Source organism: Sitophilus oryzae, unplaced genomic scaffold, assembly GCF_002938485.1.
Source record: "Sitophilus oryzae breed Bouriz unplaced genomic scaffold, Soryzae_2.0 scaffold_1496_pilon_pilon, whole genome shotgun sequence".
Taxonomy (NCBI): domain Eukaryota; kingdom Metazoa; phylum Arthropoda; class Insecta; order Coleoptera; family Curculionidae; genus Sitophilus; species Sitophilus oryzae.
This window is the reverse complement of record NW_022146165.1, coordinates 986,360-1,009,851: the sequence shown is the minus strand read 5'-3', so window position 1 is coordinate 1,009,851 and position 23,492 is coordinate 986,360. Positions and strand designations below refer to the sequence as shown.

General features: G+C 29.7%; 2 protein-coding genes across 7 annotated transcripts in view; both read left to right on the top strand.

The window, feature by feature from the left end:
- Positions 1 to 1,865: 1,865 nt before the first annotated feature.
- LOC115877654 (ninjurin-2) lies at positions 1,866 to 21,015 on the top strand. 5 transcript variants are annotated; one of them, XM_030893915.1, is made up of 3 exons: positions 1,866 to 2,137; positions 10,172 to 10,342; positions 20,503 to 21,015. In XM_030893915.1, exons 1-3 carry the CDS (start codon positions 2,102 to 2,104, stop codon positions 20,719 to 20,721), a joined length of 426 nt encoding a protein of 141 aa, XP_030749775.1. In that variant the 5' UTR covers positions 1,866 to 2,101; the 3' UTR covers positions 20,722 to 21,015. The 5 variants fall into 5 exon arrangements, with proteins under 5 accessions (XP_030749775.1, XP_030749774.1, XP_030749773.1 ...); XM_030893914.1 differs by having other exon boundaries at positions 1,868 to 2,137; positions 10,169 to 10,342; XM_030893913.1 differs by lacking the exons at positions 1,866 to 2,137; positions 20,503 to 21,015 and adding exons at positions 8,696 to 8,862; positions 17,007 to 17,370 and having other exon boundaries at positions 10,169 to 10,342.
- Positions 21,016 to 21,268: 253 nt separating this feature from the next.
- LOC115877653 (endoplasmic reticulum metallopeptidase 1-like) overlaps positions 21,269 to 23,492 on the top strand; it is a 52,656-nt gene continuing 50,432 nt past the window's right edge. Inside the window, exon 1 of one of the 2 annotated variants that reach the window (XM_030893909.1) lies at positions 21,269 to 21,569. The gene's annotated coding sequence lies outside the window, so the exon portion shown is untranslated. The remainder of the gene's footprint in view (positions 21,570 to 23,492) is intronic. The other variant, XM_030893910.1, reaches the window with a different exon arrangement.

The window sequence follows — 23,492 nt, the reverse complement described above, 5'->3', positions numbered from 1 at the left end:
TATACTATATTTTTTAATTATGTCCTGATTGCAGCATGAAAGGCATTTTATTTGGTATTTTCAAAACACATACCTAGAACTAAAAAAAAACATAATCAACAAATTGTACTGAGAACATGAACTATTATTATATATTTTTAGATTTCTTTTGTTGTGACTTAATACTGTAGTATTCATATTTACAAAAATATAAATTATATCAGCATTAATATTTACAAAAATGCGCAAAGTATTCTTTATTTATTTTTAATATACAGGGTGATTCCTGTAAGTCGGTCATGCTTTCGGGGAATGATAGGGGACGTCGAAATTATAATTTTGATGTAGCACACTATGGGTCGGAAATGCCTCTTACAATAACACCTTGCAAGATACAGGGTGTTAAAGTTTTAGAAAAATTTAAGATATTCTTTAATAATTTTTTAACAGTTGAAAGTATCGTTATAAAATTTCATTATAGGAGTCTACCTAACAGAGACACTTTAAATGTAAAAAGAAGAGGTTTTAGTTTCAACCAGTGGCGTAGATGTGATACGCATCGGGTAATTTTTTTCAAAAAAAATAGTACGCCACTGCCAAAAATAAAAATTTCGGAGTTTTTTTATTTACTCGGTTTATTTTTTTAAAATAGATAAGTTATAATAAGTATTTATTAACACAAACATCCGATACGCTACTGAAGCAGGTAAGTCAAATTAACGTATCTAAATTCTTTGACATCTAATCTTTGACAAGTAATAAATAAAAGCTAAAATGCAAGAAAAATATATAATTTAGTTAATTTAAGTGAATTTCATAAATGATCGGCTTACTACACGTATGTATATTATATAGTCACTTACTAGCGAAAAGTTGTTCCATTATTTCACTCAATTTTTGCCGAGATCTACCGCACGCTACACAACCAACTATTTTAGAGTCTTTTTCGATAAATCGCGATAGTGTCACTGTTAATTTAAGTTCTGCCACAATTTCCATCTAGATTTACTACCTTTATACAACTATCAATAGTAGAATAAATAAAAAATAACATAAAATAAGCTCCGTAAAGACTGACAAATCCACAAAATTTCAAATCAAATTCAAATGTGTCAAATGAATCGTCAAACAGAACTGTCAAGGATCCCCACCCTAGAGAGCTTTTATGGTGGCTTTTCCGCCCACCATGCATGAATACATGGATAGCATTATGCTCCTTCCTTAGTCTTCTTATTCCAAGGTTTATTTACAAGAAAAAATGTCTCTTGCAACTTTCTCCTATCTAACACCATTTTGTCACAAATTAAAAATAAATAAATTTTTTAATGAAAATCTTAATACAGCGAATTATTATTATATTGGATCATTTGCTTTGTCATTATCTTCCATCCCTTGGTGAGCTGGCATCTACAGTAGGATTTTGTTTTATTTGCCTAATTTGTTCAGTACCTCTAGGCGTTTTTTGACCAACTTCGAATTGATTGATACTGAGTTGATCGCTTTTAACGCTGCGTGACTATTAGATAAAATAATGATGTCCTCTTAATATTGAGGAAACAAACACGGAGGCATTAAAATGTTTCCTTTTTAAATTTTTTCCAAAAATTTCATCCAAAAATATAAATTCCCGCAATTTTTTTTGATAAAATATCTCTCATGGGTTTTTTTGTGTGACTTCGAAATATACTGGCACTTATTTAATAGTCACCCTGTATAAATAAATATTTACTTCCGTTAACACTATCCCAATTATAGTTTTCTTTGTCATGAACAACAGACAACTAAATAAATACAAACACTGAGTGATATGGTAATGAGCCAGCTTAATCAGGCGCTCGTTGTCATTCTCTATTCTTGTGTTCCGCAACACAATAGCGCCGAAACGCCATTGGTGGAAAGAAATTGATCGGTCCTGCTACCGTTCCATGAATTGCTACATCGATACGAGACGACTACTTGGTGCTTTTTTAACAATCTATTACAGCTAGAGTACACCTATTAGACGTATAGAAACGAGTAGCCTTTGAAAAATCCCCTTCTATCGAATTAGTTTATTACAGCAGAGTTTGCAGCGGTGCAATTGTTAATTAGGTGGATTTTAGTTGATTTCTGTGTCAAGACAATGTCGGTTTCACCGTCTATAAATAGAGGAACTGATGTAAGTATTACTTTTACTTATATATCTATCTATTTTAAGTAAATATTCATTGAAATTTAGATGCAAAAAACGCAACGGAGAATTTCTTCGTCAAATTTAAAGCGTTATATTTTTTTTTACTTTTAATCCAATTTTCATGATCTTTTTTAGCAAACTGTATATAAATCTATCAACTTTAATTCATAAACTCAGTTTTTTTTATAAATTTTAGTATTAGTCTTGGGTTGTTTTTTACCCTAACTTTAAAACACTCTGTGTAATAATTGCGTTAGTAACTTTTCCTAAAACATTATTTTTCGATCAGAACCATGCCCCCTGAGCATTTTCTTTTTTTGGTTCATGTCAACACATGCCGTTTGGTTAATTTTTAAGAGCGAAATGAATTTTCCATCAACAATTGGTAAGTTTTTTCAACTATCATTACTTTTTGATGTTATTTTTTAATATTACGAGGTGACTTTGGTGATTATTATGGTAATGTCATATCGACACTGATCAGAACTCTATATTACAATTTAAAAAACGTTCAAAAGTAACGATACAGGCTTGGTGTTAATAAATAATTAGTAACACTAACAGAACTTAGAATATTAAAAAATAATAACTGTAATAACTAATAAGTGTACAATCAAACAAAAAACTTGAAAAAAAAAACTCTAATACATTGCATTGTCGCCCCCGGCTGCTATAACTGTCTGTATACAGCCGTTCATACTGTTAATGAGGCTGTAAATATATTGTGTTCAAGCACAAAGTGAATATTCACAATTTCGGCCATCTTCAACAAGATCAATGACTTTTGCACAATCTTGGACACTAAGAACCATATTCAATCGTACACAACAATAATCATCAAAGCCACCTCGTCATTATGAAGAATAAAATCAAAAAGTAATGATAATAAATGAAAAATTGGAAAATGTTTGTGGCAAGTTAATTTTGCTCTTAAAAATTAACCAAAGGATGTGTTGAGAAGAGTCAAAACACAAAATATTCAGAATACCATGCTTCTGATCGAAAAATAATGTTTTAGGAAAATACATAAGGAAGCCAAAAATGAAGTAATATACAGGGTGTTCCATTAAAAAAATCATCCCAATCCACTCACACTCTTTTGATGCACCTTATAGAAGTTAAAATACTTTCCTGAAATACATCCTCGTATACATACTTTAGGTTTGCACTTAAACAAAAATTCTCAATTTTTTTTATTCTAGGGGCTACAAATGTCCGACGCACTATTGCCGAACCCTGTATGTTTATAAAAAAAATACATCATCTAATTAGAATTGTAGAAAACTAGATATACAGGGTATTTCAAAACAAATGCGAAAAACTTCAGGGGGTGATTCCTTGTTCAAAATAAAGGGTAGTTTGCTTCATAAACGTTGGGTCAAAAGTCAACCATTAGGGAGATATCGCGGTACAAAGATGGCGGAAAAATAATGTTCTTATTTTTTATTTTGAAAACGAAAAGAGATAGACTAATGAAATTTTATGGAAGCATTACTAGTGTTTTTTTATTTTGATCTAATTGGAAGAGTTTCCCTCATGATGTTCTCTTATGGGTATCTCGAAACTACTGGAGATAGAGAGTCAGTTAAATGGGGAAAGAATTGCAGTTTTGTGGGGTCATAAATATGCGCTTTTCTCAGATTTTCGAAAAAGTTCATGGCTTACTAGATATTTCTGAAAAACAAATTTTGGCTATGTTAAAAATTGTCTCTAATTCCATTATAATCTATTTTAGACAAAAAAGTTTTCAGATAAAAGTTGTAGATAATCACATCCCTAATGAGATTGTGTCCTCCGATTTTTCTAAAGCCTGTCATTTTGACATATGACACAAACATATGTTTTTTTAAATAGAAACCATAGTTGGCCATGACTTCATAAAAAGCGCCGTTTTTTAAGCTTTTCAACGATATAAGCTTGTAATATGTTTCTTTCACAAAATTACTGAGTTATAACCAATTCTTATCAAACATATGCAAAAACTAATTTCACTTTAGTTAGCCATGGAAACAAGTTCAATTGTCGTTGCTCTTGTATGTGAAACTGTCACATCCACCAGATTTGTAAATTAACATAAACTAAAAATTGTAAACTGAAAGTTTTTTAAATGAAGAACAGCGTGAGAATTATTGATTCAACTTTAATCTTGGCCATCCAGTTTCGCAGATATGTTGACCGTCAAATAAAACGTTTTTAGAAACGGTTTTCAAGACATGTTAGAAAAGTTAAATTTAGATACTCGCGCATTAATACAGTGGTTCCAACATGACTTTCATTATGACGCACTAACCCCCCCCCCACAATGAAAGAAATGTTATTTAAAAAATTATTTATATCATAATTATGTATACTCAGGGAGGTGGACCAATTGCATGGTTCTCCCCGGTCACCTGACCTATCCATTTTAGATTTTTTATGCGGTATATGGTTAACAAGGTTTACAAAAAAACTTATGAATTAAGAGAGGCACTCGAAGAGGCGGAACAGGAGAAGTTTAATTAAGGCGACCGGTCGTTCTGTGACAATAGCTAGAAATTCAGTTTTAAAAAGATTTTCAAAATAACATATTTTGTCTCTTTATAAGTTATAAATCACAACAAAATTTGAACACCATTGAAAACCGTTCTCTAAAAACGTAAGTAACTTTCACCGGTCAACGTATCCTGTATGGCCAAGAAAAGTTGAACCAACAATCCTACACGCTTTTCTTCATTTGAAAAAATTTTATTTACAATTTTGTTTATTTTAATTTACAAAGATTGATGTGACACAATTTCACATTTCTGAGAGCAACGACGATTGAACTTGTTTCCATGGCTAACTAAGTGAAATTAGTCAAGAAAGATAAGAATTGGCTATAACTCAGTATTTTTTGAAAGAAACATATTATAGAGTTTAAAAAGCTGAAAAGCTTAAAAATGGCGCTTTTATGAAGTCATAGCAAAATATAGTTTCCATTTAAAAAAATATGTTTGTGTCGTATTTCAAAATGACAGGTTTTATAAAAAATCGGGGAACACAAACTCATTAGGGAATGTGAATTTCTGAACTTTTATCTGAACACTTTTGTCTAAAACATTGTAATGGAATTAGGGACAATTTTTAAAATAGCCAAAATTTGTTTTTTTCGAAATATCTAGTAAGCCATTAACTTTTTCAAAATCTGAAAGGCGCATATTTATGACCCCACAAAACTGCAATTCTTTTCCCCATTTAAACGACTCTCTGTCTCCAGTAGTTTCCGAGATGCCCATAGAGAACATCGTAGGAAACTCACACCTGTATACAGGGTGGTCCGAACTGTACCTGAAACTTCGGCAGCATATTCTCTGCAGATAAAAATAATGTAAAAAGTTCGTATAAATGTATGTCCTAAAATACTTAGTTTCGAGATACAGGTGTAGAAGTTCATTTTATTTCGATTTTTCCTAAATAATTTCTGAAGTAAAGTCAATATCTGGATGAAAATGGGTGTCAGAGAGTTTTGTGACACGAGAAATTAGATTTTGATGTCAAAATGACTCCTATTTGTAGGGGCGCCACCTACCTGCGTTTTGACAATTTTGAAGAGTAATAACTTTTCGACGGTACCTGTATAAAACTACTGACTAAAAAAATATACATTTCCATGATTTTTTACGTAAAAAATGTCTCTTAGTAAAAATCGCTACAAGCAACCGTTCTCAAGATATTTAAAATGGAAATAGTCAATACATGTCATTATTGACAAATAATAAGCCGAGGGGTGTCTCACTACTGGAATTACATGTACATTTTCTTGGCAGTCGCTGGCATTCATTGGCAGTCATTGGCAGTCTTATGGCAGTCGCCTATAATAATTAAACATTTCGGTCATGAGTCTTTTCGCAGGCATTGGCAGTCGCTTGGCGGTAAGTGATATTTTTGGCAGTACATTTAAAATTTTCTGCCCAAGTGAGACACCCTTCGTAATAAGCAATATCGTTGAATAGAGTTATTTGACTGAAATAATAAATTTTAATTTTTTTAAATTAATCATAAATTTTTTCTGCGAAAAAATGATGATTAAACAGTTTCTGTTGAACTTTTGGCACAAAAAGATTTCAAATTTAAGATTTCAGTCTAATAACTAGTTGGTCAACATGTTTAATTTGTCAATGATGACAGGTATGGATAATTTCAATTCAAATATCTCGAGAACCATTACTCGTAGCGATTTTTACCAAGAGATCTGTTTTATGTAAAAAAGTTGTAAATGTATGTATATATTTTTACTCGGTAGTTTTATACAGGTATGGATGAAAAGTTATTACTCTTCAAACCAGTTAAAGCATATGTAGGTGGCGCCCTCTACAAGTAGGAGTCATATTGACATGAAAATCAAATTTCTCATATCCAAAAACTCCCAGACACCAATTTTCATCCAAATATTCACGTTACTTCTTAAATTATTTGGAAAAAATCTCGAAATAAAAATGAAATTTCTACACCCTGTATCTCCGAAACTAAGCATTTTAGGACATACATTTATACGAACTTTTTCACTTATTTTTATCTGCAGAATATGCTGCCGAAGTTTCCGGAATACAATTCGGACCACCCTGTATATTAATCGGTTTAAAACGTTCTACGTCTTCCGATGCCATCTCTCCATGCACCGTCTCCGAGAGATATTTCCTCCATAAACGTGTCAATCCCTTCCTGCCAACTTCTTCTCGGTCTACCCGGTTTTCTTCTCCCTGCAGGTTTTCAGTTATAATTTGCTTTGGGATTCTTATTTCTGCCATTCTTTGGACATGCCCGTCCCATATGAGTTGACTGTTCTTTAAGTCGTCCACTATCGTACGTTTAACTTCCATAATCTCTCTTATGCGTTCATTAGTTATTCGCTCGAGTCTTGATTTGCCTGCTGATCTTCTCCAAAAATCCATCTCTGTAGCTTCCAGCATTCGTTTTGTTGTTTCTTTAATTGGCCACACTTATTCACAGCTGTATGTGGTTATACTCTTGATGATGGTATTATATATTAGAGTTTTGTTCTTGTTGTTTATGCTTCTGTCCTACAGTATCCCATTCAATACCGTGATAGCATTCTTTCCAAGTTGGTTTCGTTCTTTAATTGCTGTATCCAACAGACCATCATTTGTGATTTGCATACCCAAATATTTGTATTTTGTGCAGCACTTAATTCTCTTCCCTTCTTCTAGTATTTGATCTTGTTGTTCTCCTCCGTTACACATATATTCTGTTTTGTTAGTATTGATCTCGAGTCCCCATTTCTGATATTCTTCTATAAGCTTACGTGTCATATAATTTATGTCATCGTATTCTTGTGCTATGATCACCTGATCGTCCGCGAAGCAAAGTGTGTAGAGCATGTTATCCCCTATGGGTACTCCCATATTTCTATATTTTTGCTTCCAAACTTTGAGAACTTGTTCGAGATATATCTTGAACAGTGTTGGTGAAATACAGCACCCTTGTTTCAAACCTTTGGTTCCATTAAATCCTGTTGTTAACTTTTTGCCGACTTTTATTCTAGTTTTTGTTTGTTTATATAATGATTTTACTGCTTTTAATAAAAGCAGAAAACTAGATACAAACAATAAAATAAATAATTATAGATAAGTGATATAATTACTACTAAATATTTGTGCAATTACTAAGTGTCAAAAGAACATCTGCCGCCTCTGTAGGTATAAACAAAACATATTTACAAACCCAAACAATGGATTTATTTAAATAATTGCATCTCATCTATGAATCTGTTTTGAATATTTAGTAGGTATCTCATTGCATATTTGTATTAAAGCTGTGAAATAGATATTACAAATTTTAATTGAAAATATACAACTTTAATAAACTTAACAATTATTATATTTTTAAAAATATTTTTGTCGGTAAAACGAATAATTATAAATAGCAGTTATTAAAAAGCAATGAATATAAATAATAATTATTCTAAAATGTATATATTTTATAAATAAAATAATAATAAGCTCTACTCAAGAACCTTCTTACTTCTTAGTCAATGTGGTTTCCTTAATTTAAAGTTACATGTGAATAAAATAATAAAACACATGTTAGCACATTACATTACGAAGTATTACTGTATTTTTTCTCAAATAAAACTAGTCAGTAGTTGTATTCACTAAAATTTACTAAACAAAATATTGTATTTCAATATTCCTACACAAGCCTTATAATTTTGTAACTGCAAAGAAGCAACTGGAATAAAATCAGTTTTATTGTCTAACATCCGTTCAAAAAAAGATTATTTATATTAAACAAAGGAGATACACTGACCTGTTTGACAATTTTAAACCTAATTTGTAAGATGCTCTTATCAACTCATGTTTCAGAGAATCTCACAGATAATCTATTCCACGATCAACTTTATTTTACTATAAAAATATTGATTAATCCACTTAACCTAGCTACTGATGACTGCAACCAATTATTTTTATAAATGCATGTAAACAAGTTTAAAAACAGACGCATTTTTTATCGGTATCTAAATTAAAGATGTATCTGATCTTTTGATACGATATTTTAATTTTATTTGTTATCATTTCTATTGTAAATTAGTTGTGTGTATGTGTGTGTGAGTCTGGTTAGAAAATATATTAGTAAAAATGGCGGGTAAAAGTGAAGAATCTGAAGTGACTGTTGATGGAAACGTAGTTGGAGTTATAGCTGAAGCTACTATAGCGACTATAGAAATTGTAAAGGTTAGTGATTTCAAAAACTTCATGACAAAAAGTTAATAAAGAAGATAACTTTGTGAAACAATGTAGCCTGTATTTAATATTCATTTTGTCTCACCTTATACAGCTTTTAGGGTGAAGTTTTAATTTGATTTAAAGTACAATTATTGTTTAACTACATATTAGGCCATATACAGGGTAAATTCCAATTTAGGTAGCTTTTATTGCAATTTCAAATTTGTTCTTCATTTTTGTAAAATATTAAATACTTTTGCTTCCATTTTAGTTATATATTTCTCTAATGAAACACACCCTTATTTTTCCCTGGAATCCTATTATAAAAATAAAAAACTGTGCGTGCACTATGTGTGCATATATGAAATCAAACTTTTACTTACTTCTGTCCATTTGGATACCTCTATCTACGTGCCGAATTTGGTTCCAATCGACCCATAATTAAGAAAAATCCTGATGATTTCGTCCATTTAAAGGCATCGCATGTCGAGGGCGTCATCCTGTAGCCCGTTCCCAATTATGCCGAAATCGACCCACATTTTTCTTTAATATCAAATCCTTAGTCCCACGGACGACATCAACTTTTGCCGTTTCTTACGTCAAAACTAACTGTCACAGTGACACGTATCTTACCTGGTCAAGTTGGCTTTGGTCCAATCTATCGACATACTAAGTTTTATTTAAATCGGACGATTTTTTTATTTGATGCATTGATAATGGGGTTTCGTAGTGCATGACACGTCGTTAAAATATCATGAAAAGATGGGGCTCGAAGAGCATACGTTCCTAGTTTCAACCCCCTAGCCCACATAGTGCCCGAGTTACGACGCTCCAGGATCGTTACCACTTTTACTCTCGCGTCTTGTGTGTCACGGCCTTCAATTTTTAGTCCCATCGCGCGTAAAGAAGTTTCACTTCAAAAAAATAAAACTTTAATGCGTACCTTTTTGTATTTAGAAACACCCTGTAGAACCCTATATATTTTCAAAAAATACTCTAAATTAAATCAAAATTTCCTTTCAAAATAAACTGTCGGAGTCATATGATATGCGCCACCCTGTATTTAGCATACGCAGACGTTTAAAAAATCTATTTATGACTTCAGTGTAAAGTTCAACAGTTGAGCTTTTAATTTTTTGAGTCCAAAATTTGCATGGGATTTCCTATTTCGATTCCAATGATGAAGCACACACCACCCGGTATATAGTAAGTAATTAAAATGTGATGCATATAGTCCAAGGTTTCTTCTCTCGTTTCTTCTATACCAATTATTATACCATAAAGATAATTACTGAATCATTATTATTTGTTTCAGAAGACCTTAGATGTAAACAAATATGCCACAAAGAAAACCATCGCGCAAGGCCTACTGGATGTCGCCTTACTCACTGCAAATGCCTCACAACTCAAATACGTCCTGCAAGTTGGAGAAAAGCATGAATTCTACTCACTAATGCTCAGTTTAATCAGTATATCGATAATTTTACAGGTTTGTATTAATCTATTGTCTAGGAACAATAAAATACAGTTATAGATTTAACTTCATTCAAAACCTTGAAATTAGTGGAATAAATTAGTGGTTTTAATTAGCGCATGTTTATTACTTATTAGGTTTCTCTAATTTCAATGTAAGAATTCAGAACGTCAAAATTAGTGGTTATAATTTTCAATTAGTAGAAAAAGGTTAGCTTCATTCAGAACCTCGCAATTAGTCGAATAAATTTTTCAGTTACACTTTATAATTTTTTAACGATCATTAACAATATTTAAAAAACAATTAAAATTAATAGAATATCCTAGCAACATCTTGCGTTAGTCAATCGTATCCATAGAGAAAGCTTATAAAATATTTAGCTTATAAAACAATCAATTTTTGATTTCTAACCACAATTTCTCTTGACGGAAGATAATCAAAGGCCAAAATGACATTTCTCGCAAATTTTGAAGTATAATTAGTGGAAAAGTTAAAAGTTTGATAACTTTTTCTACTAATTGAAAATGTCTACCACTAATTTTAACTTTCTGAATGCTTACATTAAAATTAAAAGAACAAACATCTACGCTAATTGAAACCAGTAATTTATTCCACTAATTGCGAGGTTCTGAATGAAGCTTTACAAACTTTTAACTTTTGCCACTAATTATACTTAAAATTAGGGAGTAACGCCATTTTGCCTTCTTATTATCATCCCTAAAGAGAAATTGTGGTTATAAATGAAAAGTTTATTATTTTATAAGCTAATTTTTAGGCTTTCTCTATGGATACAACCGACTACCGCAAACTGTGGCTAGGATATTCTTTTAATTGTATTTTTAGACATGGTGAATGATCATAAATCATAAACTCTTAAGTATAACGTTATAATTATAACCAATAATTTATTCTAGTAATTTCGAGGTTCGAAATGAAGCTTAAGAACTGCTAAAAAAGTTATGAATTTTTTTGTTTTGTATATCTAAAAATTGTAATCAATATTAAAGTAAAGGCATAATTATTCGTAAATCATATATTTGCCACTGGAGGGTAGTATATAGAACTTATTTTTTTCAAAATAATGTTATTAAATATATTACGCATAGCTATTTATAATAAATAATCACTATAAATAAGTTTAATAACTCTACTTTTTTGGTGTCATGTAGGATGCCACAGATTACAGCATATAAGAAATAATTTTATTCAGGCGATACTAATTAAAAAATTAACTACAATACTTCGTTTCCTGTATATGAATAATTGGTTTGATGTGAAACAAGGAAAATATAATTTCGACATAAAAAAATTGTTTTGCAATATGTGAGCGGTTAAAAATTTCTATTTTCATTGTGACGATCACATGAAAATTCACCAAATCTTCAAAGGAGATTTTTGTAGCAATCAGATATTTTTAAAAAATTAATTTACTTTGTATGTAAAAATATTTGAAAAAGTAGAATATTTTGCTTCCTGTTTCCAATAATTGTTTCTGCTCACGCTATACATGAAAAAATAATAACGAAAAATTAAAATTCGTCGATAATTTCCAAGAAAAATGTGTTACTTTAAAAACAAGTATACCTTCCTAAACATATACAGGGTGACTCTTAAATAAGTGCAAATATTTTAGGGGTAGTATATTTCGACCCTAGAAACACAATTATAAGGTTTTTTGCGATTTTTTTTTGAAAATTTGGAATTTTTTGAAAAAAGATTTAGAATTTTTTTTAGTTTTTGGTTAAAAAACATAGTTTTTTGATAATATGGCAACATAGATGGTCGATTACATTTACAAGAAATAAAATCGAAAATGTTTTATCGAGATCTACCAGTTCTGAAAAGATTTGCACTTATTTAAGACTCACCCTGTATAGACTTCTATTATACAGGGGGGCCTACTATTTTGAGAGAACTTTATATCAGGGGGGTCTCCTCTTTCAGATTTTAACAAATAAAATATGGCGGACAGTTCTGTTGTAGAGGGCATATTTTATTTTTTGTAATATACAAGGTGTTCCGAACTGTATTCCGGAAACTTCGGCAGCATATTCTGCAGATAAAAATAAATAAAAAAGTTCGTATAAATGTATGTCTTAAAATGCCTAGTTTCGGACATACAGGGTGTAGAAATTTCATTTTTATTTCGATTTTTTCCAAATAATTTATAAAGCAACGTCAATATTTGGATGAAAATTGGTGCCCGGAAGTTTTTTAACATAAAAAAATTGATTTTGATGTCAATATGACGCTACTTGTAGAGGGCATTCTCTCATATGTAGAGAACCTACATATTTTTTAACTGCTTTGAAGAGTAATAACTTTTCTTCCGTATCTGCATAAAGCTACTAAGTAAAAAAATATACATTAACGATATTTTTTACGTAAAAAAGGTCTCTTGGTAAAAATCGCTACAAGTAATGATTCTCGAGATACTTAGAATCGAAATTATCAATACACCTGTCATATATAATTGACTTTGATTAAACATGTTGACTAAATACCCAAGCAACACACAATGGTATATTATACGTTTAAACTGATCTAATACCGTCCGTCTTATCTATACGTGTATTAAATGTTATTTTTCTTTATAAATTTATACGTGAAACAGAACCGTTTATTAAATGTTATTTTTACATACAAATTTATACGTATCCAGGAAATGAAATTTAGTAATATAACCACACCTAGCATTATTGTTTTTCATTAATATGAAGGATTTTTGAACCAGTATAAACAAACCTTAGGTTACTTAAGAAATGCTACCATAATACCAATGGTGACATAAATTATACCCTATAACCCCTTTATAATATTGCAATCTTTAAGTAATCTAAAATTAAAAAGGTTGTTTTTACTGCTTCAAAAATTCTCCCTATTAATAAAAACAATAACGCTAGGTGGTTAAATTACTAAATTTAATTACCTAATACATTTTTTATGGTTAATGGTGGAATTTTTAATGAATAAGTATAAAAAACTTAATGGAAATCTTCTTTAATAACATTTTAAAAATTGGAGACATATACCGTACATTACTGAAATAAAAATAAACAAAACATATCATAATTCTTAAAATAAGAAAACTGACAATGCATAAATATAACTAAACATAAAATATAAAGAATAATATATACATACGTTCACATTTTTTCTCTGTTATACGAGTAGTATATTATTTTACAAAATCGTTTAAATCAATCCAGTTGTCTACCAGAATAAGAAAGTTTGACAGCTTCTAAAAAATGGAGAAAGGGCCAACAATATATTATACAATTACTGATAGGGTGTAATAAATAACTTTCTAACAACAAGTTTTTATTTAATCCGTGTACTAAAAGTAATAAAAAAAGTTTAGGTTTAAGAAAGGTCTGTTTTTTTAAAAATGTTTGCGCGAATTGTTTTTTTAATTTGCAACAGGGGTATGTAAACGGTATACAGTATACGTCTACAAAACCTATGCTCAGTACTGCAAAAACTTGTCATTGAACATGAACATATTCATGCATATAAAAATATACATAAATACATACAAGTGAAGTTAAATAAAAGCTTATAATTGATAAATTTAAAACTTACCCTCAATTCCGTTTCCAAAGGAAAAAAATGACGAAAAAACATCCTCAAAACGCTACAACGCGTAATACGGTAATAGAGCCTAAGTGTACTTTCTCTTTCTTCTGCAATTGAACTATAAATTGTGTAAAAGGAGAGCTGGATACTGGATATACCATATGTATGTCTTTAGGAAAAGTATTATATTAAATAATGCACCTTATATTGATATCAAACAAACAATGTGTGGACACAATGGCGTCTTTACACCCTTAGTCACGCTTATGAATACCCTAGCCTAGATGTTTCATAGAAGACGCAACGTGATTGGGTAGATTTGATCATGTGACAATATTTTGTAGTGTCGAGTATAGGTTTCATATTCGTATACCATATTCCATTTAGATTCCATCTGCTGTAAAAAGTCTAACGACATGATTGGTAGATCTTATCACATGACTAGATTTTATAGTGTCGAATAAACGTTTCGTATATGTAGTCTATATACCATTTCTATACAATTTATTGATACTGGTTATATACGTTTTTGAAATTCATTTCTTTCCAATATTTTTATATTGGATTTCAAATTTATCAAAACATCACAAAAAACAGTTTGATAATGACTTACGATGCCCTTTGTGAATGAACTTTTCAAAAATTAAGAATATATAAGACTTGGTGCCAAAATCGAAATATTATATACTTAAAATATATGTTTCGAATATACATTAAAAAGCAGTATACTAATGTTCAGTGTAATAAACGTATATACTAAGACTAACGGAAAATAAAGCCCTTTAATATGCGTATATTATACGTTGCATATAAAAAAGTAATATGAAATAGGTACGTATATTATTTATACCTTTAAAAAAATATACGATCTTTATACGGATAGTACGTTTATTAAACGTATATACTCTTGAACGGTGTTGCTTGGGTACTTATTAAACTGAAATCATAAATTTGAAATGTTTTTGTGCCAAAAGTTCAACAGAAACTGTTTTATCATATTTTTTTGCAGAAAAATTTATGATTAATTAAAAAAAACAAATTTATAAATAACTATCTGCTCAACGTGTTTATTTTTTGTCAATATAATGACATGTATTGACTATTTCCATTCTAAATATCTTGAGAACGGTTGCTCGTAGCGATTTTTACCAAAAGACATTTTTACGTAAAAAGTCACGGAAATGTACATTTTTTTACTCAGTAGTTTTATACAGGTACGGACGAAAAGTTATTATTCTTCAAAACAGTTATAGCACATGTAGGTGGCGCCTCCTACAAATAGGTGTCATATTAACATCAAAATCAAATTTCACGTGCCAAAAAACTACCAGACACCAAATTTCATCCAAATATTGACGTTACTTCACAAATTATTTGGAAAAAATTGAAATAAAAATGAAACTTCTACACCCTGTATCTCCGAAACTAAGCATTTTAGCAGGACATATATTTATACGAACTTTTTTACTTATTTTTATCTGCAGCATATGCTGCCGAACTTTCCGGAATACAGTTCGGACCATCTTGTATCTCATCTTGTATCTTTTAGTTTCCGATATTCCAATGATGTGGTTCGAATTTAGAACATTCGGTATATTATTATACTTTCAGTTAAAAATCATTAATAAATTGTCATTCGACATTTCTGAGAAGGAAATAGTCTAAATTATCTGTCTTTACAATATTTAAAACAACAGAAAAAATAAACCAATTAATTTTGATTATGTTTTCTTTAAAGGTACTGATCGGCATATTATGTTTGAGTCTACACTTGTTGTCCGATTGCAGACTTCATTTACGAAGTTACCACTCTACAGCCATCTGTCTGAACTACATCACTACCGGTTTTTCTTTTATAATTACCGTTTTGAATCTCGTGATCTCTTGTTTTGATCCGACCATAGCACGCTATGCAGTTTTCGAAGCCCCAGATATATCAAATTTAGGACAATAAAGACAGGATGACACGATCAAAGTATACTTGGACCAAGTACTGCTAAAATTTTGGAAACCACTGACCCTTTTTCTGGGGATTCTTTCTTGTAAATTTAACCTACTACCTATGTTGCCATTTTTTTCGCGAGAAAACTTCATAATCGTTTTTCTGGGGTCGAAATATACCGCTAAAAATATTTGCACTTATTTAAAACACACCCTGTATAATGAATATATAGAATTTTATTAGATTATTAAAAAATTGTCACTCGTTTTTTTATTTAAAGATTTTAGTGTATTTGTATCTGTCTCAATAATTTATAACGTTGATTTTAACAACTTTAAGGATCCCAAAACCATGTATCGCACTTATTTGAAAAATTCGCATTATGATGAGGTTCAAATTTCGGACACCCTGTGCACTAAATAGTTACTTATATATTTTTTTTTCTATCTTTTTTTAGTTAACAGTGGCCATTTTGTTCGTCATAATTGGCGGACTAAACATTAACAAAGCTAAGGACCACCAAGCAGCTACAGTTTTGAACGATATTATTTTAATTTTTATTTTTCTTATTTCCGTAGTTAACATTATCATTTCCGGTTTTGGTTTCGAGTATTCCAGCCAGCCCCTTAAGTTACTATCTGAAAATAATGTGCCTAGCAAAGTTAGATGAAGAAAGAGAAAGTTAGAATGAATAAAAAGTTAGGAGAAAATTGTTGGATTTTGTAGATACCGTATGACAAAAAAGGGCGTCAAAGACTGTTGGGGAATGACAATCGATAATAATTTTGGGGAGGTCAATCTCTAGACGTCATTTACTAAAAATTGACATAAAACTAGTCTACAATTAACATTAATTACAGAAAGATTAAAAACAAATAATGTTTTCAGATACACAAATCTATTTTCAAAATATAATTTTTTTTTGAATTTTACGCTACACTATTTAAAAATCATTTTTATTCAATATAAAAATAAATAACAGCTTACTAATGGCAAAAATAAAGAAGTATGCGGGCTAAGTAAATGACTCCTAGGGCTTGACTTCGCCAATATTATCATCGATTGTCACTCTCCAGCTGTCTATGAGGCCGTTTTTTTTTCGATATTATGGCACAAACATTTGTAACACTCTGTATAATGACATTTTCTGTTTGTCTGCAGGTGACAGCAGGCCTGCTATCGGTGTTTATCGCCGTTTTAAGAACCTACCACCAAGAAAAGATCAATACGCTTCTAACTATTCTAAATCAAATTTCTTTGGGTTTTGTCACTGGAACCCTATTCTGCGACATTATCAAAATGAATTTCGGTCTAGATCCTGCACTTGCAGTCAACGATACAGTGCTGATAAAACCCAAACAAATTTCTTAAGGCGCAAAATGTTCATAAAGGTGGATCCACATTGCTCGTATTTCTTCTGCTTGCTCTCGTATGTTGTCTTATTTCTCAAGATTATTCGGCTCGCAGGCAACAATATCCACATTTCAGTATAGCTTGATTGCGTTTGTGAATCAAAACAACTAACGGAAACGATGTTAATCTCGGTGAATCTCGCTTCTACTGCTTGCCATATTTATTAGCGATGGGAACTATCGAATGAATTAGACTATCGAATGGTTACTGAATGAATGATTTCAACTATCGAATGGTTTTATTCGAATAAAATCATTCATTCATTTGTATACTAAAGCATATCTGACAACCTCGCCGCGCAACTAAATGGTTATCGTTGAGCCACGACTATCGAATGCTTTTGATAAATGAAATTTAGTATTCGTTTCATTTTTGTGTACGTCAGTGCATTATTAGTTCTTCCAAATTTTTATAACTTCACCTTATAAATACTGTGCTATTTTTGCGTTTATTAAAATATTTAAAATACTGAAATAGTAGTTTTTTTTAATTGACGATTGTTAATTTTTAATTGACAAAATTTTTCCGAAAATTTGTGTGATTTTCCGTAGCCCGATCTTTCAATTATTTTATTTTATATGGTATATATGGTCTATTTTTTAATGGGAAATTTTGAGAAGTAGCAATTTTTAAGAAAGATGAGATGAACTTAGAATTAATTTTAAAAATACATATTTGTATTTTAGATGTTTTAATAATATGAATTAGTTGAACTTAATAATCATATTTAAGTAATGTGGTTAAGTAAATGGTTATCGAACTCAAACTATGGGGTGTGAAAATTAAATTGAAAGTTTTACACGTGCCAATTTAAAAAAAGTTAACGATGTTTGTATTTTGTTTATGCTAATTCTCTTACATGTAGTTTTTTGCGAAGAAATATTTCATTTATTTTTTAAAGTAAATGCCAGTAAAAGTAAATATTATTTTTAAATAGTAATATAAAGTACCTAATATAAATAATTTTGATTTCTAATTTTTGATGTATATTTTCCTTCCATTACACTGCATGCTTAGAAAATTAATAAATGTTTATATTTCATGATTTTAAAGTTTGTTGTTAATATAACAAATTAGTTCTGTAATTATTATTATTTAATAAACCAATGTTGCGAAAAAATTTAAAGACTATATTATTTTTAAATAGGATCTAATATAAATAATTTTGACATCTAATTTGTTGTTTATATTTTGCAACTATGTAAAAAAATGTTTATATTAAATTATTTTAAATTTTGTTGTTAATAGGTATAACAAATTATTACTATTATTTTTATTAAACCAGTCTTTGCTTAAAAATCATTTTCCTACATCCAAAATAACAAGTATTATTGCAGTGTAACAACAGAATATTAATAAAAAAAATGCAAAATATATAGACATACTATCCCTAACTAACTAAAGCCAAACAATAATATTCTTTGCTAATATCAACTAATACCAATATATGGCAACAGCGCCCTTCATAATGTATTTTCTGTGTAAATACTAGCACCTCAATAAAAAAAATAATGTGTCCTTATCTTTATACGACTCCGCAAAAAATCAAAGATGCCGGCTTCTTTCATAGCATTGCCACCGACCGCTGTCGGGTTTCTCGGAAAGAAACCTACGTCGCCAGGCGACAACTAAAATCCAGTTAATATTTTATTATAATCGATCCTGACGAATAAATGAATTTCATAAATGAATGGTTTTTGCTGCCGAATTACTAGAATACAATATTTCAAGGCAGATGACGCATCTATTCGATAATTTTTATTCGAATAGTTTTCAACGAATGTTTTTTTACTAGCTATCGAATTATTCGAATGAATTGCAACTATCGAATGTTTCGATAGAATTCATTCGATAGTTCCCACTACTAATATTTATAGTGTTTGAAGCGTTTGTTTGGGCTGCTCGTGAGTAGGGCTCAGAACCGGAAATTCCCGGTTCTTTTGAGACATCAAAGAATCGGAACTCGAAATTATTAATTCCCGGTTCTTTCGGTACTTTCGGGACTCGGTAATAATAGTTAAAAACATATTTTTTGTTACGTGCGAAAGACTTTTGACACTTTCTAGCGGTCGAAATCAAACTCTTCTAAACAAGTAGTAATGCTATCTCTTACTGTTGTTACTTCTGAAGTTATTTTGAAGTTTCTATAATGTTTATTAGCAAATATTGAAGTTTAAATACTTTATTTTATTATTTAGTATAGTATTGCTGAATGTATTAGTTATATTTTTTGTATTATGTTTTTATAGAAATTTGCATCTTTAATTGAAAATATTAAGTTTTTTTTCAAATTTTGTTAAGTTGGTTTCGAGGTTGGTTGATGTAATTTTTAAGTTACCTATGTGTTTTCTTTTCTTTTCGTTTGTCTTTATTATTTGTGTTCATGTTTACTTTCTCATGACATAATAATTTGATATTGTTTTCATTTGAAACTCAATTTTTTATCGGTTTTACTTTTGAGAACCATCCCTTGCTTGCTAATTGACGAACTCCACAATCGTTGAATGAAAATATTCTAGGACGGCTCTGGAAACTCTAATTAATACTACCAATTAGGGTTCAGATCTTTTAGGCCATCACAGCACCGGGCATCGGTTTTAATAGATGTTTGCATTTTTAATTCAATATTTTAGGGCTTTTGTCTCAAATTCACTTAAGTTGGTTTATGTTGTTTGATGTGAAATTTAAGTTACCTAAATACTTTTTTCTTTACTTGTGTTCATGTTTGTGCCCATGTTAATTTTTTCATGACTGATTACTTAATAATTTGATATTATTTTCATTAAAAATCTCAATTATTTTATCCATTTTACTTTGAAAACCATCCCTTGCTTTCTGATTGATGAACTGCACCACCATTGAACAAAAATTAGTCAGTACCGAAAGTACCGAAAAAAACGGGAAATCGCGGTTCCTAAAAGGCGCGGTACCGAAATTCCCGGTTCCGAAAAACCGCACCGGTTCCGGAAACCCTACTCGTGAGTAATGTGGACGCACCTTAATCGTTTACACAAATGTCAGTAACGCTGCCAGTAACTGCCGATCATTGAAAATTGGACGTGGGACCTTGACTTATAACAAAAATTTAAATGCCGTCACCAAAGGGGTTTCGAAAACTGTATTGCACTCTATTTATTTTGTTGTTTTATTCTTATTTATATTATTTATTTTCTTGTTTTATTTTTATTTATATTATTTATTTTTTATAATTTTTATTTATTTTATTTTATTTTTTTTTCTTAAGATCGTTCAAGCATGCTTATGTGTTGTCCTGGGTTCAGCTTACAACATCAACAAAGAAGGCGACTGCACAACAGCAAACAAAACAAATAATATTATTTTATGTACCAATATTGGAATAATGGCTGTCAATGTATTAATTAATAGTTTCGAAATGAAGGAAGGTTCCAGTAATTTTCCTCTCAGCAATATAACATTACTTGGTCGTCCAAGTTCTAAGTAGATTTAGAATAAAAACAAAACCAAAATCATTAACTTTAAATATATACTAAGAGTGTATACAGAGAAATCGAAAAAATGGCGTCAAGTGGACAATCACATAAAATGCGAGTATTCATTTCCAAGCCATCTATGACGCCGTTTTTTTTTCGATATATAGGTATATTTGTCACATTAATATAATGTTCGGTTTATTCTGACTTTTAATTCTGATTAAGTTAAGTTTGTAACTCTTTTTCTAAAACTATATTTTGTATCCTAGTATTAGGCAATTCCAAATAAAAAATATTTTATATTATTTGATGTATTTTTATTTCACGCTCTTACTTAAAAATAAATTTGTATAGGTATACTATTATGTAAATTAATTAACAAGAATATCTTTAAATAATTAATTAGATATATATTGTCAATAATTTAAATACAAATAAAAAAATCACTAACTTGAAAAATAAAAATTCAAATACAAATCTTAAAGGTCTGCAACCAGTTATACACAGTTTCCATGACAACTCCCTTTGTTTTCTTTTTCCTACGTCAGAAATTTCGAGGTTATATTTTTCTTGTCAGTGTCAAAAGTGAACCCAAAGTCCTCGGTAGTGGAATATGCGCATATTAAAAGGCATTATTCAATGAAGCAAAACTCATCTTCCAACCAACAACAAATTAATATTTCGAAGTTATATTATTTATCAGGTTTATCAGTTAATCGTCCCAAAGTCTTATCTGTATGTTGCTCTTGGGGAACAAGTTATTAAACCTGTTCGATACAGGTTATTTTTCACTAAGCAACATACAAAAATTGAGTTAAGTTAGTTTTGGTGTTAAATTAGGATTAGAACTGAATTAAAGGTAAGTCAAATTGCTTTTTAATAATTTTATTGTTATTGCTTTTATATTCATAAACATTTAATAGCTGTGTAATTAAATGGCTTTGATTTTATTCATTTATATATTATTGAAGTTATAAGTACTTGCTTTTGTTGTGTTAATTGTGGCCCGAATAATTACTATCATTCTTGTACATATTTATATTTTTCTTCTATTATATTGAAATTAGTTTCAGCTCAATAATATAGAAAATATTTTTAGTGGTTTGACCTATTTTATAAAGGCATTTATTTAGACGTTTAATAATGATTTAATTTTTTATAAATTTTTGTCATTATATTTTTATTATTATCTAAAGAGAACTAAAAGTAAAAGAATTACAAGCATTATTTGTAATTCTGTCTGAAATTTGATCCGATATACACCATAATATCGCTACATATACCTATATGCAATGAGATGAATGTACCTATATAATGTGGAATACTTTACTTGCAATAAACCACCCATTGTTTGTGTATTTTAAACTCATACAACAAAGATTTTATTGTTAGTATCAATAGAAGCCTTAATATACTTTATTGTTTGTTGTTTCCAAATATAGAATAAAATTATTCATACTTCCATAGGAAGCGTTTGTTCCAAAAGGTTGTTCTGGTTATAATTTTGTATTTAATCTTGTCTACAAACTAAGGATAAATATTGTTTAGTATTAATTTCGTAAGATTTAACATTAATAAGGTAAATAGCCGATATATTAATCTATTATTGCAAAATTTGTTCTGAATACCTACTCTTTGTTATAATTTTATTATTCTTATTGAGGTGTTGCTCAACTTTATTTTTGTCTAATGATATTCAAATCAACAGATATCCTTATCTTTGCATTTTCAATATTTTTCAATCATCTCATTAGACTTTTTAAATAAAATATAGGTAGTAAATTTATTAATTAAATATTTTTTCACAATGACAGTATTTATAGCTTTATATTTTTAGAATTATCAGTGATATTAATGGTTTACTTCTAATAAAATATTTAAAAGCCAGGGGTATTTTCGATTCATTAAATTTATTTAAGTACCTAAATACAAATTATAACTTTGTACTTTATTTCTGATTTTATTTGATGTATAATTGTCGGTGTTTAGAGAAAAAAAAAGTACTTAGAAACTAATTTATGATTGCATATTAAATGTAATACTTCTGATTTTCAACACATCAATGTCTTTGACAATAATCAAAAGTTAATTGTATTAGTTACTCATTAAATATTAGCATGTCATTAAGGAACACCCTGTATGTGTACGACAACGAACATATTTAATATAACAAATCATTATTGTTGATAAAGCATGAGTTTTAATTAGGACAAAACAGAAAACATCTATTTATGTATATTGTTGAAAGCGTTCTATAATCTTTATGACTTAAATTTAATAGAAATTAAAAGTGGTATATTAGAAAAAATAATGAGTTAATATAAAAATAAAAAAAGTGACAAAGTTGGCAGGTATTATTTTTTTTTAATTGGATTAATTACTTTGATTTTGAAAATTCGACGTTTTCAAATTTAAAAGAGTTAATGTTAAGCCTCAAGGAGGTGGTCCCATAGCCAATTTGATATTATATTTCATTAGAAAGCCTGTTATTTTTATACAAAATATTCAAGAATACCATTATCTCTGCTTAATGTTTATTTTTAAATATGCGTTTTTACATTAAATGTTCTACACATTTAAAGCCGTTTGAGAGTTAAAAAATCGCTGATTATTATTGATCATTTTTAAATAGAAGTGATTTTTGAAGGTGTTTTCTTCATAACTAATCATATTAAAATAGTCTAAGTTGTAGTACAGGCTATTCCATTTTCGTGTGTTATATGGGATTTGTAGTTTATTGTGACTAGAAAAATAAAGATGCGGTTTTCACATCGCTGTGCTA